Here is a 27,922-nt window from a genome sequence, read left to right on the forward strand (position 1 = left end):
ACCACGTTAAACACATGGGCCAAGCCAGCTTGATAGGAGTTCAAGACAGACTAACCAGGAGGGAGAGGGAGAGCCTGGAACCCGGGGCTCTGGCTAAGTTACAGCGTAAAGGGACAAGAGGGGAGCCCCTGACCTTTATGAAAATGGAGTCCTGTTGTTACTCAGCATTGCTCTCCCACCATCAACAGGCAGAGACCCCCATAAGGGAGAAGGGGACCAGGAATGGGGGTGCCGGGGCCTGGGAAAGTTCTCGCCAACCCTACAGGACTCAGCTTTCTCATCTGTGAAATGGAAACAATCATATGTGCTTCCTCCTAAAGCCTTAGGGAGATTCTTGGGATAATTGACAAGCAGTGTCCTTTAAATAAGACCTCTGTCATCCCTATAAGCTTCCGGAAAGTCAACCTGCATACGAGTTAGCAGCGGGCACTGAGGAATTAGTCTAAGATAGCGTATGGGGCAAATCACCAAATCACACTCTTCAGACTTCTGGAGAGGCAGGACCCGCGGCCAGCAGTCTCCTTGCTGTCTGGCACCCAGCAGTGGGGTGCTCAGGCCCTGCAGACCTGCAGACCGGCAACCCACCGGCTACAACCCAGCCCCCCCCACCCTCAACACACTAATAGATGGAAACACTGTATCCAAATCTCTCCCAAGCACCAGGCCAGCTGTTCTAACACAAACTGGATGTGGTGCCTCCTTCCCCTATCAGGACAGTCCTCACCAGTAACTGACAGTCCCCTCCTCCCCTTCACCTAGGACTCCACTGGAGGTACCATCCCAGCTTCTCCCTCTCCTTGACTCACTGCACCCAAGTGGCTGTCAAGCTCTTCTGCCCCATACCCCTCACCCACTAATGCCTGCCCTGGCTTCAGGCTCTAGCCGAGATGACTGAAGTTGCCACAGAACCTGTCTCTCTGCCCCTTGCTACTCTCCATTCCAACCATCCTACATGCCCGGGCAGGTTCTTCCTCCTAAAGCAACTTCCTAACTGTGTTGCACCCTTGTTTAGGAGCTGGCGGTGCTTCCCCTCCTGCCTCCACGCTCTGCCTGGCACAGAGGGTGGTTTGTTGGGTGAGGGCTGGTGAGAGATTTGCTGCTGGTGAACTGTAGTCTCCCTGAGTCTTTTTCTGGACAATTACCTCCAGCAGCTTCTGCTCCTTCAGATCTATCTCTCTAGGATTCTGAAAGGCAAGGTTGTGGCAGGCGGTGGCGAGGTGAGCTTCTCTACTGCACATTTCTGGTCCTTTCTTTCCACCTTTGGTAGAATGCCCATTTCTCTCACAGCCGCCACGGAAGGGAAGGAGTCAGGGGCTGCATTCCTGGGGGTGTGGTGTGGGCCCTCGGCCCTCACACTTACGAGGCTTGCCGTCAGCAGCACAGGACAGTGCTCACTGCTCCAGGAAAAGCCACGGCAGCCCCCAAAGTTTGAAGCACACCTGCCAGCACTGGGCCAGAGCTGGCCCCCTCATCTCCAGAGGGCAGCCCTGAGACCATGTTACCTCCTGAAGGTGGACATTGCCTGGGGTAAGTCTCCACTCTGCTCTTGACTTGGAAAAAGCCCCTGACTTGCAGGCCTCGGTAACCCACAGCCATAGAGACCGGAGGCCATGGAGTATCTGGGACACAGACTTCCCTGAGCCCAAGTTCTGAGAAATGAGTTTATGGGAATCGTGGCAAGGTAACGTTTCCCTCTTGGTCCTGCACCCAGAGCATAAGCTCCATGAGGACAGGGACTTTGTTTTGTTCCCTGCTAAGCTCCTGGAGCGTAGAATGGTGCCAGCATGTAGCAGGTGCTTGCAAATACCTCTCCAAAGAATGATGCATTGCACTTTGTTCCCTAACTGACACCCTGTGACTTTAACGCAAGTGGTTCTTGGCAAAATGGGCAAAGTTGTTTACCGAGACTGTTTACCATTTGTTTCTTTTTCTTTCATTTATTTGCCATACAGGCCTGCATTCCTGTACTCATTCATTCAATCGATAAGTACTTACAGAGCATGCAAGGAGAAACAAAGACAAGTGAGATGCTGTCGCTTTCCTCAAGGAGCTCTCAGCTGGGGAGGGAGACATCGCACAGCCACGCATCCCAGCGCAGTCTGCCAGATGCAGAGATGGAACTGGTCCCGAGGTACCAAGGGTCTCTGCCAACTTCCACTGAGGCCAAAGCCAGCTCCCAACCCCACCTCCCACTCTTGGCAACTGGCTGAACTCACATTTTCCAGATCTGGTAATCTTTGGAGAAGAGGGGCCTGGGAGGTCCCTGGGCTCTGGTGGGGGGGAGGGGCTGACACTTCCATACAGCAGCCCCAGGTCCATGGAATTAATTAGTCCATTCTTTCACTTGACAGATATTTATTGAACTATGTGCCAGGTGCTACTTTAAGATCTGAGGTTCCAGCAGTGAACAAATAGACGTCTTTGCCCTTGTGAAGCCTGAACCTTAGTGGTAAGACAGACTATTAACAAGATAAAATTTAAGTAAAAAATTCAGCATATTAACCAGTGATAAGGGTTAAGGAAGACAAAAAAAGCAGAGAGGAGAAGGGTTGGGATAGGTTGAAATGTAGGAGAAGCGGCCAGTGAAGGCCAAGTGTGACCTGGCTCAAAAGCTGCCTTCTGTTTACAGCCTACACTTGTCTTCAGGAGGCCAAGCAACCACTTCCTCCATGACCCCCAAGGCCAGATGTCCCTCTTGAGGGGTTCTATACTACAGACATCGAGCGCTTGTTGGGATCCTTGTCAACCTCCCCCATGGGACAGAGGGCACCTTTGGAGGGCAGTGAGTGCCCTGTGGCTTTCCTTGGCCTGTTCCAGTCCTGTCGCAACTCTCCTGAAACTCTGAATGAACTCAGTGTCAAGGGTCAGAGGGGAGAGGAGGGGGTGGGGTGAGGGGATGAACAGCCACCACTGGAGTGCGTCCACTGGTCACCATGGAAACCCAGGCTCCCTCCACCCTGAGGGTCCACTCCAAGGGCTGGAAGCTCAGCAGGGAAGCACCACTGGGCTGGGTGTATACACCGCACCAGTTCCCAAGAACAGGAAAGTCATCCGGTGACTAATGCAAAATCTATTTACACTTGATTATCTCCCTTCCTGTCTCACTGGTAAGTCATTCTGGTAAATGACAGACCGGCCAGGGAACTCTGAACAGTCCACGACCAAGCCTTCTATTTGTCAGGCAGGAGGATTTAAGGTCAGGTTTCAACACATTTCAAAATAAGGTCCAGGAACCCTAGGTTAGAAGTTGGGAGATCTGCTCACGCCCTTCTCTGGGCCTTGAGCAGAAAGGACGCTGTGCTGAAAGGACTGCTCTTCACGGGCAAGTCCCTCCTGACCTTACCCAGCAAGGGACCCCCAGGCCAGGCTGCAGCCTAAGGTGATTGGGGGGAGGGAGACCAGCAGGAGCACGAGGCCTGTGGAGGCCGAGAAGCAGCAGGGTCAGAGGAGAGTGGAGGGGCTTGGCTGCAGGGGCGGTTTGGGTGCAGAGCTGCACAGAGCTGGCCCATTCTAGAAGCAGAGACCAAGGACCTGTGGAACTGGGCTGGGAAGGTCTGGACTCAAAGAGCCCAGATGGAAAGGACCTTTGCTTTCCCAGCTACCAGCAGGACAGGGAGAACCGCTCTGCCTTGTACTGGGATAAAGATGACAGTGAACATGACAGGAAGGTGGACTTCAGGTAGGCATGATGGCCAGAGATGGCCCTTTGACACCTAGTTAAGACTCAAAGGCTGCCATCTCTGGGAAGCACTAGCTCACCTTCCAGGGCTTTATTCTGGAATTAGAGAAGAGCAGCTCTAGGAAGGAACGTAGGAACCTGGCTATCCAGAAGGCACAGACCCGAGGCTTCTAGCCCTGTCCAGCCTGAGAGCAGACAGGGCAACAGGCAAGCCTTTGGGAGGGTGGGGGGCAGCTGGTTCTCATAAGCCAGAGGCATTTCACTTGACAAGACTTGGGCTGGTGCCAGGTGGAGGTGCTCCACTACCAGATCTACTGCCTCTGGATCCTCAGGACAGCCAGTGAAGGAGGTTGAATCTGATATTACAGATGAGGAAATGAGGCCCAGAGAAGGGAAGCAACCTGCCCAAGCTCACACAGCAGGCCAGGGCCGAGTGAGGGCTAAAATCTAGGTTTCCTGCCTCCCTGTCTGGACTGCTTTCTCCTGAAACAGAGGCCATACTTGAAACACAGAGATTTTAACACGATACATACCCGGATTCCCTTGGAAAATGTGTCACCACTCAATGAAGTCATGCCAGAGGATGAGAACACACAAAATGACAACCCCTCCTGCCTTTAAAATTGGTGCCTGGCCTCATGTAGACTGTATCTAATAAGCGCATGGAGTTAAAAAGGGCAGAAGGCAAGTTATAAAGCAAAGGAAACAGCTTCATCAGGGTTGTAGGGCTCTGTGTAAGATGGCTTTCTTTTAATTTCCCCTTATTATGCTATAAAGTTGATTTAATAATAAAAACATGCTTAGGACTTTTTTAATGTGTAACTGCTTACATATTAAAAATTATGTGAAAATGATTTTAATTAATGCTTAAGTGATTCCTCCTGTGAGATGACACTTTGAAAAATTTTGTAAAGGATGTTAATGGGAGGGAAAGTTGCACCTTAAAAGAAGGGCCTAAGTAACTGTAAATCTCCCAGTTACTTTCCTTGGACCCTCTGGGAGTCCATGGAATCCTAGGATGCATGTGAGAATGGATTTGCCACAAGAGAGGACTGAGGAGTGGCCCTGCTTGATGCTGGTTTTGCTTCTCCAAGACTTGTTATGCTCATCTGTAAAATGGGGGCAGTAGACACCTGCACCTGAATACATGGAAAGGGCTGGAAGCAGAGCGTGGCACACAGGAAAGCCCCCAGCAAAGCCAAGAACCATCATCACCATCATCACCACCACCTCCCTGCCTCTGAGAGGCCTGGGGCTGAAGGCTGGGGAGGGAGGGGCTCAGTTACAGGAAAATTCTGCACCTTCAGGCTAAACCGGGCTTCCTTGTTGGTGTTCCCTCTCCAGTCTTACATGCTCTAGTCCCAGGTGTCTTCCCCGCCATTATCCTGCCCAAAGCTTCACCACCCATCCCTCCTCTCCAGCAAAAAGGCACTATACCTCCATGCCTTCACTCAAGCTCCTGCCTCGGCCTGGGTTGCCAGACCCAGCTCTCATCACCCCTTCCCTGGCCCCTGCCCCACTGACTTGGGTGGCCCAAATTGGAAGACATCATCCTTCCTATGAATGCCTGGTGTTTCCCCTTCCCTCCTCAGGGGCTTTATTTATGCTGCCCATTGCCCACCCTGGTCCATGCCTGTCTCTGCTCCTGGAGGGCAGTGGTGGTCCCTGTCCAGGGCTCCAGGCCAGGCTGCCCATATGCACCACAGAGGGCCAGAAGGCCACCTGCTCCAGCATCCTGCTGGTTTTGCAAGGGTACCACCCACCTCCAGCTGGATGGGGGTCTTGACCGGGACTGCCAGAGGAACGACAGGGCTGAATACCACGTGAAGCACCCAAGAAGCCCCTTTCCCCCAATAACAACCATTTCACCTGCATGTAAAAAGCTTATTCTGCTGCAGGAGACTGATGTCAGTGCTGTTTGCCCCGGTTTACACTGTGGCCCCTGAAAGGCTTAAGCACGCTGACCCACCAGGGACCCAGGTCTCCCTGACCTGGGATCTAGTGCAAAGAAGATTCTACAGAGAGAGTAAGTTGAGACAGACAAAGGCAAAGGGGGTGAGAGGAGCCCTGTGGAAAACAGCATATTTATCTACACGCCTCCATCCCAGCTTCAGCCCAAGGGGCTCGGCTGAGTTCTCTGTTCACAAATGCTCCCCAGCGAGGGATGCAGAGGACAAAACCTCATCAGTTCATCACCATCCATCTCGATCATGCTAGGGAATCTGAAAATCACAGCAAGCCGCCACGCAGGAACGCTAGGCAGGCCCTGGAAAGAATGGCCTTTGCAGTGGTTAAAATCAGGATCTCAGAAGTCAGTCTCACAACTGATTACACTCAGCTGGGTTGCCTTGGACAAGTGACTTAACCTCTCTGTGCCTGTTTCTATAATCACCTACACTTCGAAGGCTGATTGTGAGGATCCAATGAGAATTCACGCCAAGTACTGTAAACCTCACATCTGCCCCCATTGATGATGATGTCATTATTGTTGTTCCTGACTCCATCATTCCCAAGCTAGTTCAACAGAGGCCCACGATGAGAGGACCCAAGGTCTAACCGTCAGCTGAAATCCTGCCCACTCTTAAAGCCACTGCTTCACGGGGGGGATCTGAGGCCCATGGGTCACGTGGGTGATTCGCAGCCATCCCAGATCAACTGACTCCAGCCTGGCTCCTTCCACACGACTACGCCGTCTCAGGCCCAGAAAAGGCACACCTTACTCGTCAGCATTCTGTTTATGTACCCTGTTAGATGCCTGCCCCGTCACTAGAAGTTAGGTCCACACATTCACATAAAATGTTACATCATCAAAACAAAAGGTTCACTCTAAAAGGTCAAGCTTAATTTTTTCGGTGCTACCTGCTGCTCCACTGTCTCACCAAGCCCCAACCTCTGTTCCCCCACATTCCAACCCTCCCTCTGGAGAGCTTCGCCAGCTCAGAGGGCTGTTTCCTAGAACCGTTTACACAGGAAGGGCTCACCTTCGCAGCCTCCCTGCCCCCCACCATCAATCACCTTGGTGACATTACTCACAGAGAATTCTGAATCTAAGGGAGCTGCAGCAAGAATATTACAGCCAGAGAATGTCCCTTTTAATCACCTTTATCCTTAAAAACAAAAAAAAAACTTGGATAAATTTGGGCATAGCCCCCAAGCTAAGTAGAAAACAGAGTGGCAAATACCCGGATGCTTCTTTGGAGACAGAATGCGGGGGCCTGGTTAAATCAACTCCCCTGCCTTAGGCCCGGCCCCTGAGGGTGTGCCCTCATTCAAAACCCAAGTCCCACAGGACAATTCTACCCAGCTGAACGGCTTCTCAACTTTGAGGTCCACGGCAGTACCCAGGGGGAACCGTCCAGGCAGTGGCAGACCCTCCATAAGTCTGGGCTCCTGGCGGGTGCCCCCTCCCCGCCTCCCTTCTCCAACTCCTGAGGCTAATCGACCCCAGAGTCCTCAGGTCCTCAGCCTGGACCCCCACAACAGCATCTTGCCCGTGGCTCAGCGAAATCTCGACAGGACCTCCGGCCCCTGCTTCCATGGTCTTAGGTCCAAGCTACTCACTTCTGCCTGTATGATGCCAAGGAAGTAAGTAACTGTAAAATGGGACATCTACTTTGAAGGAGGTCATGAGGTCTAATAAGCATGTATGGCCAAGTGCCCAGCACAGAGCCATAGCCCAGATACACTTGCACCAAACACAAACACTACCCTTCCTTCAATATCCCACCCCTAGGTCTTCCCTGCTCAGCAAAGGCCACACCTGGCATTCTGCCACCAACTCACTAGGTGTCCTTGGACAAGTCCCTCTCCCTTCCCTTTGGTTTTCCCATCTATAAAATGAGGCTGTTTTGTTTGGATGACCTTGAAGATCCCTTGCCGTCTGTCTTGACATTTGGAATGTCCCAGGACGTCCCTAAATCACTCCTGTAATTACCACTTCTTTAAGCCTGGGTCGACACTCATGCAACACACAACTGGCCTGAAGCTGCAAGGAGACACAGGGGAACAGCTCCCACTGCTGCCACTGAGGCCGGAGTTGAGCCCGGGGCTAGTATAGCCCCCAGGGCCCCATAGACTTGGCATTTCCCTGACCCCAGGTGGACGTGATGGGATGAGGTGGCAGGAGTGGATGCTACCGTAGTGCCTGGGGGCAAATCTGTGGTAAAGATACTCTGCCAAGATGGAAACAGAGCAGATATGTTTCCCAGAGTCACTGGAGGAAAGCAGAGGCTGCTCCTTGCACTGGACCCCAGCTCCCAATACAGGCTCAGCTTGCTGCCCAGAGGCTGCTTTGCTGGGAGTCGAGGAAGACGGAGGTGAGCATGAGGGACCACCCTCCAGAAACACGGCCTAAGTCCCTCTGGTCAAACTTCTCCCTGCCTCAGTCTTTGGCAAGTGGCCATGCACTCAACAGGCCATGCTGGTGGCCACAAAATCGCTTTCCATAAACAGGACGAGCAAGAGGTCCTGGAGACAGAGGCTGGACTCGCACCCAGATCCTTCAAGAATGCATCTTCCACGGTCTCCACAGCCCGAGGAGCTAACACTAGGTGCTCAGCACATGACAAGAGAAAGCGCTCAAAGACATGAGTGCCAAAACCACATACACAAAAAACACAACAAGACCACAGAAAGAGGCATCTGTACCCCAAACCCTGAGAGATTCAAGGCACCAATTCAATCGGCCTCAAAACCCTGGGTGGCTCCGCACCTGTTCCTGGCCATCTTCCCGCACTCTGCAGGATGCCATACCTCTGCTCGTGTTCCTGCCCTGGGTGGGTCAGAGGATACCAACCAACACAGACGTTCTTCTGCCCCTGGACGGTCTTCCTGAGCCAGGAAAACCCATGATGGGTGGGGGGCGGGGGCTTCTGCTCTGTTCCCAATCTCCCCAGCCCTCTGCCCACATCTGAGGGGCCTAAGATAGCTGATGTCTGCTAACCACCCACTGTTTAAAGAGGATCCACGCATCAGGGAGCTGCACACTGACCACATTCTTCTGGCCTCCACACAATAGCTATGGCAGTGTTTTGTCATAAAGGGCCAACAGGAAAATGCCTCCATATTTCCTATAAACCTGCCATGCAGACCACGCTTCTTCCAGCCCTGAAACAAAGATTTCAATACTTGGCCAAGAATAATTTTGTCCCCACTATTGATCTAGGCAATTAAATCAAAGTAACTCAGCCTACTCTTCTTTTTGCCCTGGCTGCTAGGAAGCTCAGTTTGTCTCAAATGCTGTACATTTCTTCAGTCACAAATTCCTGATAGAATTTTATCCCCACTTCTCCCCATTTACTTCTTGGTCCCTATTTTTGATTGACTACATTTGGTACCCTTGCATCCGGACTTTGACTGTACCTTGACAGTTTTTTCTTGATGTAGGTAAAACATAAAAGCAGTAAACAAACTGTGGTGAGGATTTAATACCGCACTGACCCCCAACCACCACCTGGAAAGCTCCTGAGGCTGGTGGGAATCACCTCTCCGTCAAGCAGCAAGTCCCTGTGCCAGCCCGGCAGCTCTGCTCACCTGTCATGATCCTCTGGGCCTCATAGGGCTCCATGTAGCCGGCACTCTCCCCCTTTCCTGCTTTGCTCTTGAGGTCGTTCTTGGCATCAAAGGGATCTGAATAGTCATCAGCTATGGTCACCTGCAGGGAGGAAGATGATGGGGGTTGTTAGTACACCTTTGGCTTTTCCATTTCACTTCTGTTCACAGAAGTGCTCTGATCCAGCAAACATAAACTGAGCACCATGGTGAGCCACACCTGGGCTAGGTGAGCAAGAGGGACGGTAAAGGGGAATCACACCTGGTGCCTGTCCTCAGGGTGTTCCAAGTCTTGTTGGGAGGTGGCAATGGGACCCAGGTGGGCAGTGCTCTAAGGGGAGGGAGGGGCCTCGGAGCCTGTGAGAGGAGCGTAGCTGTTCCAGGCACAGCAAAGCAGGGGACAGGAAGGGCATCCATGCAGGGGGCAACACCAGGCACAGAAGCAGAGGCAAGAACCGGGAGAGTGTTTCCATAGTACGTGAGTTTATTGGAATGAAAATGGGGTAAAGCTGGAAACAAGTTCGTGGAAAGCCTAGAAATGCTGACAAGCTCTCATGATGCTGGCTGAGGCACCACAGAGCTTGTCCAGAGATGATTATGGTCAGCGTTCCATTTTCCCCTGATCTGGAAGACGACTGCGCCTTGGGTAATCAGACAACAATTTGGTGAGATCAATGCACTATACAGATTACTGTGGCCCCAGATGGGCCCAGGGAAAACACAAGAGCAGCTCAGGATGGATGAACAAGACCGCCAGAACCAGAAAGGGCCTTGTAGGCAATAAACCTGAAGACCCTTCTATAACAGATGGGGAAACTGAGTCCAATAGGGGCAGGGCCTCGAACCAGACCCATGGCCAGATCCTCAGCCTCCCAGGGTTCCACCTACCTGTATTTCAGAACCCAGGCCCCCTAGAGAAAAGCTCCACAACAGTGAGTCACCTGGGGGTAGGGTGAGGCGGTGGTCCCAAGAGAAGGTGAGAATCTGGGATTCTAAGATGTCAGAGACAAAGTTCTACGCTTTTCCCTGGAAAGGGGTGCTATGAGTAAATAGCAGCTTTTCGTTGCATTTCTTACTTCCAACCTTTATTAGGGGGCCCACTGAACAAGGAGAGTGGGGCAAGGGCATGAACCCACCAAACCCACTCTCCCATAGAGCACCATGGCTCAGCCACAACTCGCTGTGTGATGTCCTCCAGGTTCTCTGCCCTCTCTGGTCACACATTTGGCAAGTGGCAAGTCCTTGGTCTCCCGGCCAGAGCCACCCAGCCACCTCTCTTGGAAGGGGGTTGGTTGGCATTTCTCAACCCTTAGGGTTACATGTATTGTTATTTAAATTGTGGGTTTAATTAGAAACCACAGGAGCCTCCTTTCTCTCCCAGCTCTTGGAATTCGAGGCATTTGAGGAGCCTATAAACCCAGGGGAAAATCCCCCTCTGCCTGGTAAATGGCAGCTTGTGGGAGCAGCTCTGGCAGAGGGAGCGAGTGACCTTGGCGACAGCCCACCTCCAGCTGCTGGGAACGTGATGCCCGAGGAGGGACAACAGGCAACAGCTCTGTCACTGGCGTGTGGCTGGGGGCCGACAGGAGGCAAAGCACACAGCAGCCCCCGCCCCCCAAGAACAGGCTTATCCCTGAGAGACCCAGGCCTCTGAGCGCCCACCATCTGAGCTCCTGAGGCCCCCACTGCCCTTCTTCATCCGCCGCTGAGTCCCAGCGGGGGCTGCTTCCAGAAGCTGACATTGTAATCGTGGCCTTTCTTGAGATTCACCGAGCTCGAATGACACCAGGCAGGGGAAAGAAGGGGGTGGGGGACAGCCGGGCTTGGCAATGTCTTTCATTTGATATTTCTACTCTACCATTTGCAGAACACATTAGGGAGAAAATTATACATGTGAACCACTGTCAAACAGAACAGCTTAGATGCTGATCTGATATAAAGTCTAGGGTTTTGTGTCTCAGAGTTCAAGGGAGTGGAGAAGTCCAAATGGAGAAAATGATGACCCTGCCGCGGGTGACATCTAATCTCATTCCTCTTGTCCTGGCCTTGCTTTCCGTCTCTTTTCAACGTGAACATTCTCCTTCTATTCTGCAACAAAGAAGGGGGCACACATTTCCCCATGAAGGCAAAATCATTTCCAGGGCTTAGCTGGGGCATGGGGACGGTGGGGGAGGGTCGGGCTGCAGTCTGCTGTAATCTAGAAATCCACCTTCCAGCCCATCTCTGAAGTGCTCTGTAATTTGCAAACGCAGAGGCTTGAAGGATATAAACCAAATCTTTGTTCGCCCTGGGATGGGCGCTCTGGGAGGCCCATGATTCAGCAGGCGCTATCTATATTTTCTAATTAAAATGAGATCTGAGCTCGAGCTGTCACCGGCCCCCAGCTGGCTGCCCTGCTTACTTCCGTTTCAATAAGAATTTACAAATCCTAAAACCAGGAAAAGCCGCTGGTCTCTGCTGACATATGGTTCCACTTATACCTGCTGACAGTTGAAAATCCTTCCGTTTAAAAAAAAAAAGTTTAGAATTCTGTTAGGTTAAGAAGCAAATTGGAAGGATCCTAAAATGTATATTTAATCAATTTGTTTTCAAACTTCAAAGTGAAGTTGATGGAAGGGAGGGAATTTGAGGTTTCAGCAATCTGAAACTCAGCAAACACTACACTGAACTGTCTGACCTTTTGCAAAATCATGTCCTAGTTTTTGGAGTAAAAATTTAACCAGGCATTACGGGAGTTGAGCAGGCAGTCAACCAGAGTGCTGGGCAAAGTGCCACAGGCGCCAACCACGAGGACTGGGCAGTGACCGCTGTCCTGAGCCAGGCTTGCTGGAGAGTCAAGATGGCCGGCCAGGCAGGCGGTTTGACTGAAGACTGCTGCTCTCCCTGAGTTAAAAGACAGGGAATGAGTTTCCCCAGAGGTGGGCTTGGATTCCTGCTGGGGTTGCTTTTGCTTTGCTTTAAAACGTCTCAGTTAGCGGACAAGTCCCTTCTATCTAATAGAACCATTCAACCAGAAGGGAGCCAGCCGGGCCTTCTCTGCAGGTCAGACCACCTGTGTACACAAGCAGCTTTCCTTTGGTTTTGATCTTAGATTAGCAAGGGCCTGACAGTGAATCCGAGCCCTTGGCATGGCTTGTTCACGGTCACACAGGGCACGGGCAGAGCAGAGATGGGACCCTGGCAGCAGCAGACAGCGGGCTTTCTGAGCCTGGCTGCCTAACTGGAGGGCCACATCTTCTTTTGCTTCCTCAGCCTCCTGGGACAGCGTGCTGGTCCATTTCTGGAAAAGGGGCAGGGCTGCAGCTAAACCCCAGGCAAGGCCTTCTCTTGCTTTTAAACCAAACCAGGTCAGCCAAATAGCCCTCATGGACTTCCACAGGCTCATAACACAGCAAAGCTGGGAGCCCTTGGGAGATTGCTCCACCCCCTTGTTTTATGCCTGGCACACTGCAGCCCAGAGGGGCAGGGCCTTGCCCACCAGCCCAGCAAACCAGCCTCAGGGCCTCAAGGGCCAATCCTCACCTCCTGACCCGCAGGCGGGGGTTCTGGAACCCCACATACCCACTGTCTCTCTGACCTCTGAGCCTTGGCTCTAGACACCTCTTTTCTGTTATGCACCCAGTGCTGGATGGCATGTGGTCCCTTTCAGCAGAACTCGGCCCTGGCGTTTCTGTTCTAAGGACTTAGCTTTGTGACAGGAAGTAGTCCAACTGCTCATCCCCAAAGAGAAGCAGCAGAGGGATGGCGGGAGCTGCCACACAGCCACACTTCATATATGCTGTGATATTTTTAGTTGCTTAGTGGAGGAGCTGCACCTCTGTGTGGAGAAGTGGGTCCTCTCCCCATGCTCCTGGTGGAGACAGAAATTGGAAGTCACTTTGAAAGGTAATTTTTGGCAAAACCCATTAAAATCCAAAAATGCACATAGTTTTTGACCCAGCAATTTCACTTCTCAGTATTTATCCCCAAATGTGTACACGGAGACATGGGCAAGAATGCTCAATGAAGTAAGTAATAATGAAAAAACTACAAGCAACTACTACATCCATCAATTGGGGAATTGCTAAACAAACTGCACTAGTCCCACACTATGGACTATTACGCAGCAGGTTTTTTAAAAAAAGCAGTCACTCTGTATGCACTAACATAGTTCTCCACGGCATAGTTTTGTATGGGAAAAAAGCAAGTTGTAGAATGATAAATACAATGTGATAGCCATTTATGAAAAAACATGATAACCATTTACGAAAAACTAAACAGAAACTTTGTATCTCTAGGTACATGTAAAGAAAAGGTCTAAAAAGATACATGCCCGAAACTGATAACCTCCTCAGGGGTGAGGGAGTGGGGAGAAAGGGCCTGGGGATGGGAGGATTAGGGAGAGTCAAAGAGTCTTGTGTGTAATGTGCACACATTTTTCAAAGAAGAACCTATTTATGTTGTATACATAAAATTAAACTTTTTAAAAAGTACTCCTCTTACACAGGCTATTTTTGTTACAGTAGATAGACTGTTAGCCAAACTTGCCTAAAGATAAGAATGACCTGGAATGCTTGTTAATAAAACAGACTCCTAGATCCAATAATCTGTATATTTAACAAGCAACCCAGGTGATTCTTATCAGGAAAGTTTGGAAACGTTATGCTTGGAGACACCCGTCCTCCCCCAGAAAGTCTAAAGGCAAGCCTCCAGATATTACTCTGGAATTTCACTTTTCCCAGAAATTTCTCAGCCGAGTTCATTAAAGTGAAGCAAGAAGCTCATGTTACATGCACCTCTCTTGCTTTCTCCCCTGGGGGTCAACTGGAGTAAGAGATGACCCAACATGCCTCGGTTCATCTCCAGAATCTAAGATGTGGAGGTAATGTCAACGTCTTGCAATCCGGGGCTGGCCCAGCTTGAGCCATGTGGCCTGTGCAGGGTAGAGAGAGGGCCATGCTGGCTATACACCTGCCCTGCCCAAGGGGAAGTCCAGTTGGTCCTGGCCAGAAGGATGTGCAAGGCTCTCTTTTTAAGGCCAAGTCTACCTGGCTCTTAGGAAACTTGCTCCAAGAAGCCCACCTGGCTCCAGAAAAGATGGTGAGACTGCCAAGAGGAGCCACAGGGGAAATGCAGGATGCAGCACTGCTAAAATTGAGAGAGGAAAAGAGGAGATGAGAGAGGCAGAGCAGCCCCTGCTGCTGACAGTACCATCTTCCAGGGATGGGTCCTACGGCCTCCTCTCTGCCCTGTGGGGCCCTCCCATGTCACCTCCATGTGCCCTGTTGCACTGGGGCAGCCCCAGCTCAGCCCTGGGCTTGTTGGTCAAGGCAAGTCATGTCTCCCCTTCTCTGCCCTGCCCTACCCTCCTCTGGAAAGTAAGGGTGGCACCCCACACAAGGACCCAGATCCTTTACAGGCCCACGTTCCTGCTCCACTCCAAAGCAAATTGCATATGGACAAAACCTGGGCATGTTCCACATGGCCCCAGTCAGACCATTTCCTCATTGATTCACCATTAAGACAGTATATTAAGAGCAGTTTTCTTAATAGTTTTGGGATCAGGGATCTCTTTGGGAATCTGACAATTGAGAGTTGTGCCCCCTCCAACATGTTGGTATATACCTCCAGAGAGTGAGGCAAATTTCAAGGAGGTCATAAACCCCAGGCTGAAACCAAGGACCCCTTGCGTTAGAGCCACTTTAAAGAGTAAAGGCTCGAGAACCATTCCTTCTGCCTTCTGAGCAACGTGGCGGATGTGCAACCAAGAGGTGCTGACTCGCTCCTAATTCAACATGCTATTCACCCGCCTAAAAATACCAGGTAGCATTTGGCCTGCCATTCAGATGCGCGGGTGGCACGGCCCGGAGCTCTCTGTCTTGGTTTGCCAGCTTGAAAGGCTCCCTGAAGGTGAGACAGCAGGCTGGGAGGCTCCATGCCTCTGTCCCCCATCAGCACAGGTCGGGGCCTTTCTGCTGTCTCCACCTTCAGAGCCTGGAGTCCTGGTCCTCTTCCGGGCCCCAGCATGACAAAGGCTCTGGCAGACCTGATGTCTAAGGACAGAGTGGCTGCCATGACACAAAGGAACAAGGATGGGGATCTGGGAGGGCTTCTAATCTCCAGTGGGTTGCCCAGGGACCAGGCAGGGGATTGATGCTCTGAGCAAATCCTGAAGCTATTCAGAGGCCAGCGCAGTGATTCATGAAGGACCTCTACCAACCAACAAAGGGACATGTCACCTGGGAAAGGGTGCTAACTCCTGCCTCTAAGATGGATCTTCTGCCTTGGGTGAAAGGTTGGGTAAAAGTGGACACTTGTGCGTGGTATTCTCTCAGTGCAGATTCAGAGCAGAACGTGCTTAGCATGCATATTTGAGTTTCTCCAAGGCAGAACCTGGCATTAAGGACTGCCCTGGGCAGTGGCTATTTGCAGAACCCCAACCATGGCTTCGGCAAGGGGCATTTACGAAGCCCCAAGGGTGACCAGTAGCAGCCGGGCCGCAGCAGCTGCCTGCAGCTGTGCAAATCCACAAAGGTGGGTGGCACTGCAGAAAGGACATGGCCAGGCTGGGAAACTCCAGACAAACAGAGCTCTGGAGCTGGCTCTGCCACACCCTTGCTGGGTAACGCCAGGCAACCTGCTTTATCTCTTTGAGGTTCAGTCACTCATCTGTGATTTGGGGAGGGATCCTTTGCCTTCTCAGCTTCACATGAATGTTACGTCCTCATAACATAATGATTTAGGGAAGGGTCAGTAGTTTATAAGAAAAAGCAATGTCCTTGCTACAAAGCAGGTGGCACCTCCTGGGTGCCCAGGACAGAGTTAAGTGCTGTGACGTTTAAAACCTGTTTATGTCAGGGTCTCTGTCCACAAGAAGCTGAAAATCTAGTTAGACAAAGACGTGAGAAAAAAGCCCCATTAAGGTCCCAGTGACTACACAGAGAAAACTGGCTGCAATAAGGCATGACAACTGCTGTCATACCTGTCAACCACAAAAAGAGAAAGGTTTGTGGATGATCTTTTTTTCTCTCCTTTTCTGCTTGGGGTAAGAAGCACCTCCTATTCAGGGAAACTTGTCCAGTGGCAGAGAACCTCTCAGGACCCTCAAAAGACCATCCTGTCCTCCAGTGTCCAGGGCTCCAAGGGAACCACAGAACCAGGCTGTGACCTTCCCCCCAGGGCTGGGGAGATGCCCACATGCCCGGGCACACCTCCCTGCTTGCCTCTCCTGGTCCTCGGATTTGACTCTCACAGGCCAACTCTCCTTACAGGTTCGCCAATAAATCATTTCTGACACGGTAAGGAAATCAATTTAGGGAAGATTAATTAGCTGCAATCACGTACTCGGCCATGACTCCTGGAAATCAGAGGGTGGGGAGGGCACTTTTCCACACTGACTTGAGACTGTTCCCTTTCTTTCTTCCAAGGTCTAACTTAGCCATGCAGAGTCCTCACAAAGTTCTAACCCCCACTCCCACTCCCCACCCCACCTCCGTCTTTCAAGCAAGAATCAAGGCCCCTGTCAAGTGCCCACAGCCCTCCAGCGGTGGGGAGCTCACTGTTTTGCAATTCAGTCATTTGGGAATCTGGCTATTAGAGCGGTCTCCTTATGCTGAGCTGGAATCTGCCTCCCAGCAGCCACCAACCATATCCTTGCTCTCTAGGATCTCAATGAGCTCATCTGAGCTATCGTAAATGCTCCTTGACAGACCAGGGGCAGTTACCTGCCCCACATGCCGGGAGGCGAGGGGTGGTTAAAGAGGTCACCGCTGGTCTTGCCAGTCCCGCCCCTCCCACGGCCACAGCTGCTTGCCTAGACACCTACAGGCTCCAACTTGTTAGGAAAAATGCATTCCTAATTACAGCTTCGGTCAGCTCCTCTCAGGCCCAGCTTGCTCATTCTCTCTCTCTCTCCTCTTCCAGTTTAACCCCCTCGGAGAAGGCTGCAGGGGAAGGGTGGGAGGCTGCTGGAACAGAGCCTGGCTACCCTCTGTTTACTCCAGAGCCTTGCTGTTAAATGATGGAGACAGCCTTTTCAGAGTCTCTTGAGCAGTGGGAGGTTCTATTTTGAACTCAGAAATAGCTCAATCCTAGAAGTTCATAACCATGTTCAGCCAGGGCCTATGGACAGAGAATTCAGCGTATCCCGCACCAGGTCAGAAACACAAAGAGTTTGCAGAGTCAGGACAGGGTAAGTCAGAATTGAAAGGGCATCTTGGGAGACAGTCTAATCCAGTGGATTCAAACTCTTGCATGTGGGATTTGTGCAAATGAAATCTCACATGGAGCCCCAACACACACCACGAAAAAGAGAGCAGCAATCCCTCCTGGGTGTCACATCCACAGGCAGTGAGGATAAACTTAGCAAGGCCAGAAACAGGTAATCAAATCCATGTTTCCTAACTCCCAGGTCCACATAGTTTCTGTAATATCTGTATAGCTTATCTTATTTTTCTCTTAAAGTCATCCCTAAACTTTCAGGGCATATTCAGCAAAACCAAACACCCCCCACACACACACCCTATCTCTCCCCCGCCCCGAAAAGCTCCCTAGTTTTTCTTGCAAAGACCACCACTCATGTCCGCAGACAGCTCCCTGGGGGAGGTGGAAACCAGACCAGGCTCAGCCCACTTGGGTTCATCAACTGAGCTGGCTCAGCTCTGCCCAGCTCTCCTGCAAACCCCATCAGCCTGTGCCCACCTTCCCAGACAGCTCTTTCCCCCAAGCTTCCTGCTAAAGGGGAAACAAGTGCTCCTCTTGGGGTTTGGGGCCACTGCCTAGAAAACACTCTCAGACCATCCCAGGATCAAGAAGGTTAAAGACGAGGGTTTTCTTTTTCTTTCTCCTGCAGGGCTAGGAGCTGGAAGAATAGGAGCTTGTGCTAGACAAGAGCATGGACTCAGGCACCAGGTGGTTCCACAAGTCTTTTCCCTCCCTGTGCCTCAGTTTCCTCACCCATAAAATGAAAATGGGGCATGGATTAAATGAGTTAGCATTTGTGATGTGCTTGTAATGGGCCTGGGCCTGGCATAATAAATGTGAGGTGTTATCATCACCAACTCAGCCAGTCTGATGGATTCCCTCATCATGTGGAGGAGGAAACTGAGACCCGGAGAGGGGAAAGGTCTTGTCAAGGTCACCCGGACACTCAGTAACAGATTCAGGCCTAGAATTAGGTCTCCAGACCCCCCGCCATGCCCATGAGGAGCCACCACAGGCTGCCAAGCAGACAGGAGGCATAAGCAGGGCAACAAAACCAGACTCCCACCAAATCCCAACCATGAGGGAACCCACGGCATCTGTTGATCTACATATTTATAGCCTGCCTGCCTCCAAAACGGGTTTTAGACAGCTAAATTTGAGTCATTGTTCCTTTCTTGATAGGCATGGCCCGTCTCCCCCATCCCCCTTTCCCAAGAAAAGATCCAGAATGTCCGTGAGGCTTTCTCATGGTAACATAAGGCTCTTGACAGTAAGAAAAACTTCGGCAGTGTGCTCACAGGAAAAGTATGTAAAGCAAAACTGCAGAGTCTAGAAGCCAAAGGCTTTTCCTGGGGAATATAGTACGTTTAAAAACCAGGCCTCCATGCCCCATCTGGGACCCGGGAGGAAGCAGGAGGTGGCAGTCGAGCCTCTCCTTCCCAAGTGAGGCTGGCGGGGCCACATGTGGCTTTCTGGGTCAGAGCTGAGATGAAGGCTGACGAAGTACTCAGGCCCTGTGAGCACATGACGAGGCCAACATAGCATTTCGATCACCAGCGGTAGTGGAGGGAGTCCTGCTAAAGTGGAGGGCCAATAAGGACCACACTCCACTTTGTCTAGTTTATGGATGGATGAGTAGAAAAATAGGGGAAGGAAACAAACAGACAAAGGTACCCAGTGTTCTTTTTTACTTCAATCACTCTTCTTCACTTTAATTATTATTCTTGTTATTTTTGTGTGTGTGCTAATGAAGGTGTCAGGGATTGATTTGGTTGATGAATGTACAACTATGTAATGGTACTGTGAACAATCGAATGTAGGATTTGTTTTGTATGACTGCGTGGTATGTGAATATATCTCAATAAAATGAAGATAAAAAAAATAGGTGACAATACCAAATGCTGGCAAGAATGCAGAGAAACTGGATCGCTCATACATCACTGGTTAGAATATAAAATGATACAGTCACTCTGGAAAACATTTTGGTAATTTCTTAGAAAAAGCTTAACATACACTTACCATATGATCCAACAATTGCACTTCTGGGCATTTATTGTAGAGAAATGAAAACTTATGTTCACACAAAAGTGAGTATACCAATGTTCATAGCAGCTTTATTTGTAATATCCAAAAATTAGAAACAATCCAACTGTCCCTCAGTGGGTGAATGGTTAAACAACTGTGGTGCAACCACACCGTGGGATCCCACTCAGCAGGAAAAAAAAAAAAAAAAAAAAAAAGTGGAGGGCCACTTCTCTCAGAAGGAGGCCCATTAGGAAGATTCCTGCTCATTTCCTTTATATAAGTCCGAAGGCGGGCCAAGGCAGAGCGTCTTTAAGACACAAGCAGCACTCAACAGCTACCCTCCCCCGTGGTCTCTTTTTATGAAGACATGCAGCAGCACTGGCCACAATTGCTACCACCCTCTTTGAGGGTAACTCAATTATATTCTGGTTAATAGTGGGTGCTCAATAAACAGTGATTCACTTTCTAAAATGATGTCCCATTTACTTTTATCATCCAGCAACCAAGCGTTGCTTAATTCTTTCTCTTGTGCAGTCATCTACTCTAAGAAACCATCCCTGAACTCCAAAGCACTTTCTCTCATTTGTACTCAGCACTTTCTAATGTGCAGGGAAGATACTGCGGACAGAGCTGTGTAGTCTCGTCCGCTGCTGGGTCACTCATATTACAGTGTGCCTTCAATGATTCAGGCAACGTGCTCCAGGCTGGGGAGACTGTGGAGAGCAAAGGCTGGCCTGTTCCCCCTGCCTTCCTGGAGCTTACAGCTCCCCAAGAGGACAGGGGTTGATCAGGTCCCCCCTCCCTCCTCCCCACCAGGCAAGGGCTCTCTAGGAGGTTCATGTTGCAGGGTGAACAGAATATGAAAAAGACCTGGCAGGGGAAGGGTGGTTAAGTGGAAGGAGGGCATGAGCCAGGTCAAATGCAAGAGGGCCCCCTGCACACCCTGCCTTGAATCACAGCTATCTGTAGGCCGGCCTGCTTCTGCCCCAGCGAGGGAGGCCGGTTCTGGAGCTTGTGTCATTTCATATCCCAACACAGCACCTGTGTGCCGCAGGGTTCCAGCATGGCGTGCTGGGTGGGCACCTGGCACACAGCCGGGACGTGCAGGGCGCTACAGGGGGTTCAGGGACCAAACTTCAGCTCTTCTTGGTTTCTCAGCAGCTGTGAGGCTCTGGGCATGGCTTCTACCTTCCGCTTCACCTTCCTCCCAGGGTTGGCATGATGAGGGCACAGGCACCAGAGAACTTGAGAAGGGAGCTGTTTTCATCCCTAAGATGCCACAGGCCATGCCTCAGCATGTGTTCCCCCAGAAGCAGACCCTGAAGCAGGGACTCATGTGCAGGTGGTTTATTTGGGGGGGACACTTCAGAGGGGCTGGGGAAGTGTGCTGGGGAGGGGAAGGCAACCAGGGGAGCTGGGCTATTAAGCCAGCTATTGAAGTGGGCAACTGGACCTTAATGACTGACTCTTCTCACCAAGGGTGAGGCAGCTGGGGATCATCCAGCAGCTAACAGCCCCGATCTCCGGCCTGCCATCTGTGTGCAGGCAGAGCTGCTTTCCCACTCCCAGGTCCTGGAAAAGGCCCTCAGGCACAGAGATGCGATGGAAGCCAGCTGGAGGACACCGAGTGGCAAGGCAGGAGGGACATAGTGGGACCCTGACAGCCTCTACTACCTGGGCTGGGAGCAGCCACAGAGAGAGAGGGAGGTGAGCAGAGAGGCCCCATCTGGTAAAGTTGACCCCACTGAGGCCACAGTGGGGCAGGACAGATGGATGTGGCTCCTGTACTGCTCAGCCCGACCCTGGCCATGTCACTGCTCTCCTCGGAGTTCCGGTTTCCTCATCTGTGAAATGGGAATGGCAATCTCCTTGCCAGCTCTCCCTCCCAGGATTGTGAGCAGACAATGTTTTTGTAAATACAAGGGTGACTGCAAAGAATCATGGGCCAGGTCGTCCCCAGAAGCCACACACCCTAACACAGGCAGCGTCCCCAGGTAACGCTTCCGCACAGAAGGATGGAGAGAGTATACAAAATGCCTTAGAGATGAATTGGGGGGGAATTTAAAGGGCATGGCCCAAGGGACTTCATTTCCTGGGTTAAGTACAATCGGTTCTCTTCCTAAGATCTTATGTTAAAATGCCAATATTTGAGGGAGTTTGACATTTCTGGCCCCCAGGGCCAGCTTCATGGGTGTGCGGCCTGTGCAGTCACACAGTGTCCTGCGCCTGGTCTAATGCTCAACTGTTGCCATCTTGAAATTCTTAGTAATCTTTGAATGAGGAGTCCCATATTTTTATTTTGTACTGCGCCTCGCCTACTACGAAGCTGGTCTTGATGGTCCCCCACATCTAGGAGTTTCCATGGGAAGCTGAGATCTAAACCCTGATCTCCTCCCTTTCTCTAGCCATGCACTATTAGCTAAGTAACCCCCTCTGAGGGCCTCAGTTTCCCCATATGCAGAATGGGAAGGGCAGAGTGAGTCAACAGGGACAGAATTCTAGACTTTGCACTATAACTGCAAAAAAAAAAAAAAGGGAGGGGAAAGACATAGGATCACTGACACTAAAAGAAATCCAACTACCACCTGTTCTCATTAACATTCTATAAAGGAAAGAACAATAGCAGTGAATGGTGAAAAAGAAATCAAGACTAAGGAATAGTCCTTTAAAGTAAATGAATTGAGCTTCATGAAAAAACACCCCCACACTCATAATCTCTAACTTCACTGGGGACCAGCACACCTTTCGGGGGAATCGCTGGACCAAATGAGTACAGCAGTCCTCCCAGCATTATTTTATAACGCAAACCGTCCTTTGGGTTTCAGTGATCTGGTGAATACCCACCATGTAAGGATGCTGGTTTTTCCTGCCCCTTCTCCCCTTCCTGGACCCCTCGCACTTCAAGGGCACGTTCTAGAACTCCAGAGGCAACGAACTAGTCTCTATGCCATGCCAAACCAAAGGATCCTCGATACTCAACCTTCCCAGCTGCTGACTGCAGCAGCTTCATCAATCAGGTCCAAGCACGTTGTAAAATCTCCTTCCAAATGGACGGCTATAAATCACTTGCCACCGGAAACATTCTATCTGTAAAGGGAGGCAAAGGTATCTGGAACTGAATCCCAGACTTATCAATTTCAAAAGAGCAAACTTTGATCCACTGCTGCTGAGTAAATCAAGTAATGAGGAAGGTATGGCCCGCCACCAATAATGTGGCTGTCACAAGACTCAGCTCACTGGAAACATCTCCCCACCACCCAGCTTTCTCTCTTTGCATGCTTCTCAGCTGAGACCTGAGACCATGCAGTACTCATAGGGGGCTGACTCCTCCTGGAGCCTGAGGTCCTCCAGTGCCTGAGCACCTCAGGCCAGACTCTCCAAGGAGCCTGAAGCCCTAGAGCATCAGCACTGGAAAGAAGTGTAGTGGCAACGCCGCTGATGGAGCCCCTACCGTATGCCAGGAGCCCAGCTGCATGCTTTTACACACATGGTCTTCTTTCATTTTCCTAACTGCTTGCACTTCAGATGAGAAAACCAAAGCTCAGAGAGGTTTAGTCATTTCCCCAAGCTGCCAAGAGAATAAGGCAGTGCAGGTGGTGGAGGCAGGGCTCAATCCCCAGCCTCACTCCAAAGCCCGGGCTCTTTTGATGCGCAGGAGTTTCTGAGATCCAGGATTCCTTCCAGACAGAAGGAGGAAATCTCTAAAGGGAGACTCGAAAGCAAGGTGAGGAAGCTTTGCGAATTTGGTTCTGGTGTGCCAACCCCAGGTATGGGCCACCCCTGACACTCCCTCAGTGCTGGAAGTCTCCCTTTCCCTTCCCCGGCAGCCAGGTGACTGGAACACACCTGCAACCTGCCCGGGCCACACCTGGGAAGCAGGCACTTCCGCCTGCAGCCTGCATGGCTTCCAGCTCCCAGCTCCCTCCACCCCCACGGCCTCACTCTTCCTGCCTGGGGGATCCCAGCTTTTCCTACATCCCCTCTCCACCACCCAAAGTAGTGCAGCATGGGCCTTGTTCTTAAACTGGCAGGAATGAACACCAGTGTGGTTTTGGAGATGTCACAGCAGCCCATGAGGCAATGGCAAGGCCCCAGGGCACCCCTCCCCATACCCTCACACCTTTGCCCATGGAGGCCTCCACTCAGCACAGGAGGGGAATGCAAGCTAGAAGCATAAACCTAAACATCCACCCCGGCTTCACAGAGACGGTGGGGGACACAGGGGTTACAGTGCCCAGCACAAAGTAAGCACTCAAAAGAAATTGACTATTGTATTTTCAAAGATGACTGACTGTAAAGTAAAACTAATTTTTCTTATTGTAAAAATGGGAAGGAGTTTTATGGTAGAGCTTGATCATTTCTCGTCTGGTCCAGCTGGATCTGCAAAAACCAAGCACCCACACCTATGGTGGGACTGAAGGGTCTGGGCGTGTTCTGCCTGGACAGGAGGTGGCTCCCGGGTCAGAGCGGCCAGCCTGAAATCACTACGGGCCCCTCATAGCTCAGCGGTGGTGACAGGTGTTGAGAGAGAGGCTCTAGGACTAACTCACAGCAGTGCTCTCAAAGATAAAAGGGAGCACCCCATTTTTTACAGGTGCCCCACTGTACCCATTTCTGGGGGACAACACAGGTGACTTGGGCCATCTGATTGGGGGATTGACTTGCGGACCACTGTGGTTTTTCTAACCCACAGATTCCAGAAGATTGTATTCCTGGACACATTGTATCCACCTGGCCATTCACTGTGGAAAGGCTTGGACTAGGTTCTATCTGAGCGGTCTGGTCACACTCCCCATCTCCACCATATTTTTGCCATGCCCATCTTGACCTGTGGGCAATAAGACTAAACAAACAGTCCCGGGCACCCGACTCACCCCAGCTCCCCTAACTGGAGCTGCCATGATCCCAGCCCCTCAGCCTTAGCGACTGGCTCGGGTGATCTGCACGGCAGCTGCCACCTTTCCCCACATTCCAGCCAGGCGGGCATGCTTGGTGAGTAAGGCAGGGAGGGCCCTCGAGAGCTGCCCACAGCCTTTTCCACCCATGGAAACTCTGCTGTAAGATCCTGACACCTTCCCCAGAACCGCCTCCTGGCTTTAAGAAGGGGAGAGGTGGCTTGGGTTTTAAACAGAAAACTGGATTCCCATTCATGAACTCCGCACACCGAGGGCACATAACAGGTAAAACGGGTTCTGTCATTGATTAATGAGCTAGGGTAATAATGGGGCTCACCCTTTGCCATTAAAAATATTAACCTCATTCCTGGCCGAGCCATGTCATAAAGCCAGGGCCCACGAAGCTCTCTCATGACCACACTTCCCATCCGCCAGGGGAGGGGGCTGAGTGTGTGCCTCTAGCCCTGGATTGAGCCTTTGGGAAGTCTGCTGACGTCCCATAAAGCTAGCTGCAGGTGGACAGCAGGAGAAATAAGGTCGTGACTTGCCACAGGTACGCAAGAATCTCCAGGGCCTGGGACCCTGACTGAAGCGCTGCTGTGTTCACAAGGTGTAGAGCAGCTGTCCCATGGCCAACTTGACCACAGGCTGTGCTGACAGTGGTCATGACACTGGACTTCCACAAGCAGGGAGTGCCTGCTCTGTCCTACTCTGTACAGATTAGGGGCCTGCTGGAGAAGTCATGTTCGGCTCTGGACCCTTCACTTTAATTACGAGCTGTCACCACGATAATAAAGAGCCTGGACTCCGTGTCTCATGAGCATAACTGAAGGCACCAAGGGATCTGGCCTAGAGAAGAGTCGGGGATGTGCGTGTGGTGCAGGGCGGCGGGTTAATCACCGAAATGGGATGCAGACGTGTCCTGTGGGGGTCACAGAGAGGACAGTATGCAAACCAGACAGTAGAAGTTATGGAAAAGATTTCAACTCAATTTCAGGAAGAATGTTTATCAGACTGAGGTGCTTAAAAATAGAACAGGCTATTTTGGGAGCTAGTGAGCTCCCTGGCATTGAGGATTTCCAAGCAGAAACTTGTAGAGCATCTGGCAGGTAGAACACCCAGGCTAAGATCCCTTGCCACTGGAAACTCTATGTTCCTCCTTGGATTTTCATGGTACCCCAAAGCATGGGACTGGAAGCAGAGGAGTCAGTGTTGAAGGAGTTAGTCCAACCTTATAAAACCACATCCTTTTATCACACCATAGTCTCTTGCACAACCACTCAACTCTCGCATTGTAGTGCAAATGCAACCACAAACAATATGTAAATGAATGGGTGTGGCTGAGTGCCAATAAAACTTTATTTGTAAAAACAAGCAGCAGCTGGATTTAGCCCAAGGGCTGCAGTTTGCCTGCCCCTGGTCTAGTCCATTGGTTCTCAACCTGGTTGCGCATTAGAATCCCCTAGGCCCACCCCCAGAGAGTTAAGTGGTCTAAGGTGGGGCCTGCGGAGCATCGTTTTCTGAAAGGTGACTGGTGATTCTACAATGCAGCCAGGGTTGAGAATCACTGCTCCCTAGCAGAAGAGGTACATGTCAACACCTCACTGTAATCCCACACGATTTCACGAACCCAGCCAAGGGAAGTGAAGCGATTTGCTCAAGGTCATGCAGTGAGTCAAGAGGCAAGGAATCTGGGCCTGCAGAATCCCAGCCGGTGATCTTTTCACTGCACCATGGCAGGGGCAGGTGGGCCAAACTCCTGTCTCAGAGCCTGGGGTGCAGGCACCTGCTTGCTCACCTCCTACTTCCTGGGGAAGGTGAGGACCCAGAGAAACACCAGCCACCTTCACCTCAGCCACTGCCTTCTCCCCAGATCAAGCCTCCATGACCTCAAACTAACACAGGAACAGAATTCCCAAGTCATCCCTCTTTATTTTGAAAGGCAGCATTTAAAATAAACTTTCAAGCTGATTAATATCTAGGTGGGAAAAAAAAGTTGGCAGTAAAAACCATTTCTTCAGTCCTAACAAGCATAACCATAGGAAACTCATTACCAATGACACCACCAAGGGCCTGCCAAAACGTGCCGCCCGCCCAGAGCTCTGCCCACGCAGTGCTGGGGCACAAGGAACCCCCAGAGCCCTCAGAATGTTGCAAGAGCTTGGCAGAGGCTGGGCAGCCACTGGCAGTGATGATGTCAACGTCTACAGAGCAAACAAGCATCAGCAGACAGGGCAGACCCAGGCACCCCCAGGGCTACCCACTGCCTCGCAGAAGCTCTGCAGGTGGCCAGAAAGCCGCTGAGCCCCAGACCTTGCCTTCCCTCCACTGGGCAGTGGGGACAATTGGCAGCTCCAGAGAGCAAGGCTGGGACCTGCCAGCAATAATACAACAAATACTGACAGCAGCCACCAGGGACTGTGCTCAAGACTTTGAATGCTCCTAACAACCTTGTGGATTAGCTTCTAACATCATCCCCATTCTACAGACGGAAAAACTGAGGCACAGAGGTGGGGTGGGGTGGTGGGTACAAGGCATTAGGTTGAAGAGCTGGGATTCAAATAAAGGCACCCTGCCCTGGACACTGGGCTCTTCGTGTCATGCTTGAGGCTCAAAGGCCTTTAGAAGTGATATCTCCTAATGATGCTCTTCCCTGCAGAGAAGGCAATACAGACCCAGAGAGAGCAAGGGGTGTGGGGTCACACAGCATGGAGACAGGGGCAAAACCAGCTCAATGTATCACCTTGTGGAGTGTCAGCCAAGCTTTTGGCCCCACTAGACTGACTCAACCCTCTCCCCTTTCCCTGCCACCTCCTCAAGACACAGAATAACGGGTGCCGGGGGCCTGCTGACCAGGAGGAAGAGCTAGCACACAGAGCTCCTGCCTGCAGCCCGTGTGAGGTGCCGCCTACTGCAAGAGCCTGTGCCATTTGGAAGCTTCCTGCTGCCCCTTGGTTTGGGTCCATGGTTGACAGGCTACGTGCTAGTTCCCAACCTCACCCCCCACTGAGTCCCCCCCACCCACTCCCACTCCCACACAGGAGTCACCGGCTTCTAGCTTCCCACCTGTGGGCCTCTGCCCATGCCGTGCCCTCCTAGGAGCTCCGTTCTCTAATCTCTGCACTCGAGGTGGACCTAGTCTCCAACACGTCGTTGAAAGCAGGAGCTCTGCAGTTAGACCTGAGTTCAAATCCTGACTTCACCACCTTCTCGCTGTGTGACTCGACCTTGGTAATTTCAGAGCTCACCACGGTGGCTGGCAAGCAGTAGGAACAGGGTCATCCCTGACTCAGCCCCACTCACCCTCCTCTGTGACCCCCATATCCTCTGGGCCCCACAGTTGCCTACACCTCAGTCCAAGCTCCCTGGGCCGACTACAGGGGGGTCTCGGGTTGGACTGTGAGACACAGCAGATGAGATACCATTGCTGTCCTGCAGGAAGTCCCAGGCTAGTCAAGGGACAGACACAGGCTCGCAAAGAGCTGGGACACACGTGGCTGGGCTAGAAGTGGTACCAGAAAGTGACACTTCACACGCTGTTATACTTTAACAGGAATTTTTTTTTTAAATCTCTCTTCCCACTGACTGGGGC

The 27,922-nt window shown here is 51.4% G+C and overlaps 1 protein-coding gene across 1 annotated transcript in view; it reads right to left on the minus strand.

Moving 5' to 3' along the window:
* Positions 1 to 27,922, minus strand: part of SHB (SH2 domain containing adaptor protein B) — a 126,526-nt gene that overhangs the window by 71,867 nt on the left and 26,737 nt on the right. The window contains 1 exon segment of the mRNA XM_037851260.1: positions 9,212 to 9,332. Coding sequence (XP_037707188.1) covers positions 9,212 to 9,332 — 121 coding nt within the window.

This window comes from Choloepus didactylus, chromosome 10 (assembly GCF_015220235.1).
Source record: "Choloepus didactylus isolate mChoDid1 chromosome 10, mChoDid1.pri, whole genome shotgun sequence".
NCBI lineage: Eukaryota > Metazoa > Chordata > Mammalia > Pilosa > Megalonychidae > Choloepus > Choloepus didactylus.